Genomic DNA, 4,242 nt, shown 5'->3' with positions numbered 1-4,242 from the left:
AATTGGCTGTTTATAAGCCAATCAAACGCGATTAATTCGTGGTTTATTCGCGGATCCCTCAAGCGATTGGATGATTTGTGAGCACACTTAACCAATCGTGAAAGACATCAAGTGCCAAGGCCTGTTTCTTTTTCTATAAAATAACGACGTGGTCGTTCTGCATTAATGTTAAACTCTCTTCCCAGTGAAGACTGTCAGGTTATTTGGGATTATTCCGATTGATGGAGAATTGAGGTTGGCACCTTCAACCAACCAATTGGAAGTCTGAGGCGGAGCCTGTGTGTGACGTCACAAGGGGGCAGGAGAGGCGGGGCGGAAGTTGACCAGACCGCATGGTGGAGAGGGTCCGGGCACATGGCGGGGGCTGGCAGCAGGCTGGGTAAGCCCAAGAAGGCGCACGGGAAAAGCGCGCCGGCGGCGTCGTCCGAGAAGGCGGCAGTAGCCGCCCAGGCTAAGGCGGGACGCTCGCCTGGAGAGTCGGGACCTTCGCGGATCAAAGCCGGGCCATCCCCGGGCGAGGTGGGGCCTCGCCGGGGCAAGGGCGGGCAATCGCCGCCTCCCAAGAAGGCGCAGCCGCCACCGCCGACCAAGGTTGAGGGCGCGGACAAGGCGGAACTACCGCAGGCGAAGGCCAAGCAGCAGAGGGCGGCGGAGGAGAAGGAGCCAGAGGCGGAGAAATCGTCGGCAGGGGGGTTGCCTCTCAAAACCATCAGCAGCAAAACCCAACTGACCAAGTCCATCAAAGAGGCCGGCGAGCGGCTGGTGGTCATCTTCTTCTCGGGCAGCTGGTGTGAAACGTGTCAGGGGCTCAAGCCAGCCATGAAGGAGCTCGCCCAACTCAATAACGTGGTGATATTTTACGAGGTGAATGTGGACGACTCGGAGGACACGGCGGAAGCCTGCGACATCGTGCACATCCCAACCTTCCAGTTCTACAAACAGGGCAAGAAAGTAGCCGAGGTCCTGGACGACAGTATGGATTCAGTAGAGGAGAAAATAAAAGAATTGAAGTAGACTTAAGTAAACAGACCCTTCCCTTTCAGTATTTAAAGCAAAGTTAAAATTCCAAAAAGTTTGCTGTTCTTGCATGTACACCTCAACTTACTCGAATCTAAATGCATGGATTGCACCGGAATTTCATTTGCAAACCAAACATCAGAGTGCGGTTTTCACCAGTCCCAAAAACGAGTAGCTAAATCCAGCCTTAACATTCAGTAACATTTGCACATGAGACCATAAGATATAGGAGCAGAAGTCGGCCATTTGACCCTTCGAGTCTGCTCCGTGATTCAATCACGGGCTGATCCAATTCTTCCAGTCATCCCCGCTCTCCTGCCTTCTCCACATACCCTTTGATGCCCTGGCTAATCAAGAACATACCTCTGTCTGCCTTAAGTGCACCCAATAACTTGGCTAGCTTTCGTTCTTTAACTGGACTAGATGGGCTGAAGGGCCTGTTTCTGTGCTGTACTTCTCTATGACTAATCACACACCACTAACAGCCACGGACACAGAATTCTCCTAGCAAAGTGAAAATGGTCTATAAAAAGTAAAAGCAGTGTAGATTTAATAGTCGTTTTGTATTCATGGGATTGTGTATGGTCTTTGTGCTGTCTCTAATGTTACTGTTTTGTTTTGTAAGTAAGGGGTCCATAACGCCTCACCTCAGCTCCCTGTACAACTGCAACCCAGAGTCCCTAATTATTTCGGTTACTGAGAATGTGAGGATTGCCATCTATGGGAAACTGTCTTTGTCCTTCCCACACTCCAAACATTGCAACTTATACTTTATTGTCACCTCACAATTGGTACTAAAACGTACAATCATCACAGCGATATTTGATTCTGCGCTTCACACTCCCTGGATTACAAATATTAAAGATATTAAAAATAGTTAAAAATGAGTAAATATTAAAAATTTAAATTATAAATCATAAATAGAAAATAGAAAAATGGGAAGTAAGGTAGTGCAAAAAAACCGAGAGGCAAGTCCAGATCTGGGTCAGGTTCCGTTCAGCAGTCTTATCACATTTGGAAAGAAGCTGTTCCCAAATCTGGCCATAGAGTCTTCAAGCTCCTGAGCCTTCTCCCGGAGGGAAAAGGGACAAAAAGTGTGTTGGCTGGGTGGGTCGTGTCCTTGATTATCCTGACAGCACTGCTCCGACAGCGTGCGGTGTAAAGTGAGTCCAAGGATGGAGTGAGGAAAAGATCATGTTTATTTTTGCAACACACACACAAAAGGCTGGAGGAACTCAGCAGGTCAGGTAGCATCTATGGAAATGAATAAATAATGGACCATTCTCTTATGTAAAAACACTGCCCTGGAAAACTCCTTTAAGCTGCTCTCCTCTGCCTTAAAGTTCGGTATTTGGCATTTCCACCTGGGGGAAAAGACCCTATCTATGCCTCCCATAATTTTATATCATATTGCATCTCTCAGCTTCTGATGCTCCAGAGAAAACAGTTCAAGTTTGTCTAACTATCCTTATAGGAGATGCTCTCTAACCCAGGAAACAGCCTTCCGCAATCTTTCCTGTAACAGAGCGACCCAAAGAGCACAATGGCCCCCAACTCAGGCCAAATTCGTGACCAGTTCTGAAGGACCACTGAGAGAGAGCTTTGCAGACATAAGACGACTCTGAAGAGGCTTGGCAATTACAATGGAGGTGCAAGAGATTGCAGACGCTGGAATCTGAAACAAGAACAAAACAACTGGAAGAGCTTCAGTGGGTCCGTCAGGATCTGTGGCAGGAGATGGACAGTCAACTGGTCCAGATGAAGGGTCTTGACCCAAAGTATCAACTATCCATTTTCCTCCACAGACGCCGCTTGGCCTCCTGAGTTTTTAAGGCAATTGTTTTTTGTTTCGTTCCATGGTGAAGTGTGGCTAGAAACGCATCTGGGCAGACTGGGTAAGGGCAGCATTTCCCCCGAAAGGCAAATCTTGCCACAAACTTAATGGGTTTCGTTTTTCCAAAAATTGGCCATCATTTACCAAAAGCACCTTCTTACTTATTGAAATAAAGTTCACCCGCTTCTTTGGGATTGGAACTTGCATTACAATGGCATGGCGGCTGGCGCGACGCTATTACAGCGCGGGCATCCGGAGTTCAGTTCAATCCCAGTGTCCTCTGTAAAGAGTCTCTATGCATTCTCCCCGTGCAATGCGTGGGTCTTCTCTGGGTGCTGCGGTTTCCTCCTACTGACGTACTGGTTAGTAGGTTAATTGATCATTGTAAATTATCCCGTGATTATGTTAGGGTTAAGGCTGATTTATACTTGTGCGTGCTAGCTTACGCCGTAGCCTACGCAAGTGGGCTATGCCATTGTGAGCATTTATACTTGTCCGTTGGTGTGTCTGCGTCGCTCTGCAATTCACCGCCAAAACGCTAGTTGGCGGAGGGGTTTCTATGCCACTGTGTTGAGTTTCTTTGTGTTGAAACTCAAACTTCAAACAATGGCGACTGAAACTGAAGGAGGGTGAATTTTCTGTGCTTGTCCGGCCACTGAGAGACGTGGACGAGGAAATGCATTTCAAATATTTTTGGATGTCGGTAGGTAGATTTGACGATTTGGTTCATTGTCTCCAACTATTTATTTCGAATCAGTGTACGTACAGTATACTCAGAGACTGGCAATCACCATTCGAGTTTTAGCTTCAGGTGGAAGTCAACAGGCTGTAGAAGCTAGCTACAAGCTGGCGTCAAGCGCAGGGTCCTCCATAATTTCGGAGGTCTGTAAAGCTTTATGGAAAGCATTGAAGTCAGAGTTCCTTCCCTGCCCTTCAGTCGCCCAATGGGAAGCTATTGCAGCGTAGGAGGAAATGCGATGCTACCAAGCGGACCAATCACAGTTGTTGCAGTCTGCGTCACCGCGACGCGTAGTTACATTTTTGGGGAGGTGTGCGTCAGGCTATGGGGTAGGGTATGGTGTAGGGTACGTGGCTATGCTGTTGATTTGATGCACAAGTATAAATTGGCCTTTAATCGGGTTTGTTGGTGGCTCAGAGGACCGGAATGCCTAATCCGCAGTGATTTGCTAAATAGGTTGGGGTTAAATCGGAGTTGAATCGGAGTTGTTGGGTTGCTGGGTGATACCGCTCAAAGGGCTAGAAGAGTCTATACCACGCTGTATCTCCAGATTGATCTCCAGGTATGCTCCCTACCCTCTCTCCAGCTTTCCCTTCAGTTTACCCACACACCAACGGTTTTACACGCTTCAGCTACGAGTACATCCAATGAG

General features: G+C 47.8%; 1 protein-coding gene across 1 annotated transcript; it reads left to right on the top strand.

Annotated features, from left to right (window-relative positions):
* The first annotated feature begins 336 nt into the window (after window positions 1-336).
* LOC134353237 (thioredoxin domain-containing protein 2-like) lies at window positions 337-1,084 on the top strand. Its single transcript, XM_063061268.1, has one exon. The coding sequence runs from the start codon at window positions 355-357 to the stop codon at window positions 1,012-1,014; it is 660 nt and encodes a 219-aa protein (XP_062917338.1). The 5' UTR covers window positions 337-354; the 3' UTR covers window positions 1,015-1,084.
* Window positions 1,085-4,242: the final 3,158 nt, after the last annotated feature.

The sequence above is a fragment of the Mobula hypostoma genome, chromosome 10, assembly GCF_963921235.1.
Source record: "Mobula hypostoma chromosome 10, sMobHyp1.1, whole genome shotgun sequence".
NCBI lineage: Eukaryota > Metazoa > Chordata > Chondrichthyes > Myliobatiformes > Myliobatidae > Mobula > Mobula hypostoma.
The sequence above is the reverse complement of the archived record's forward strand: the minus strand, read 5'-3'. Positions and strand labels throughout refer to the sequence as shown.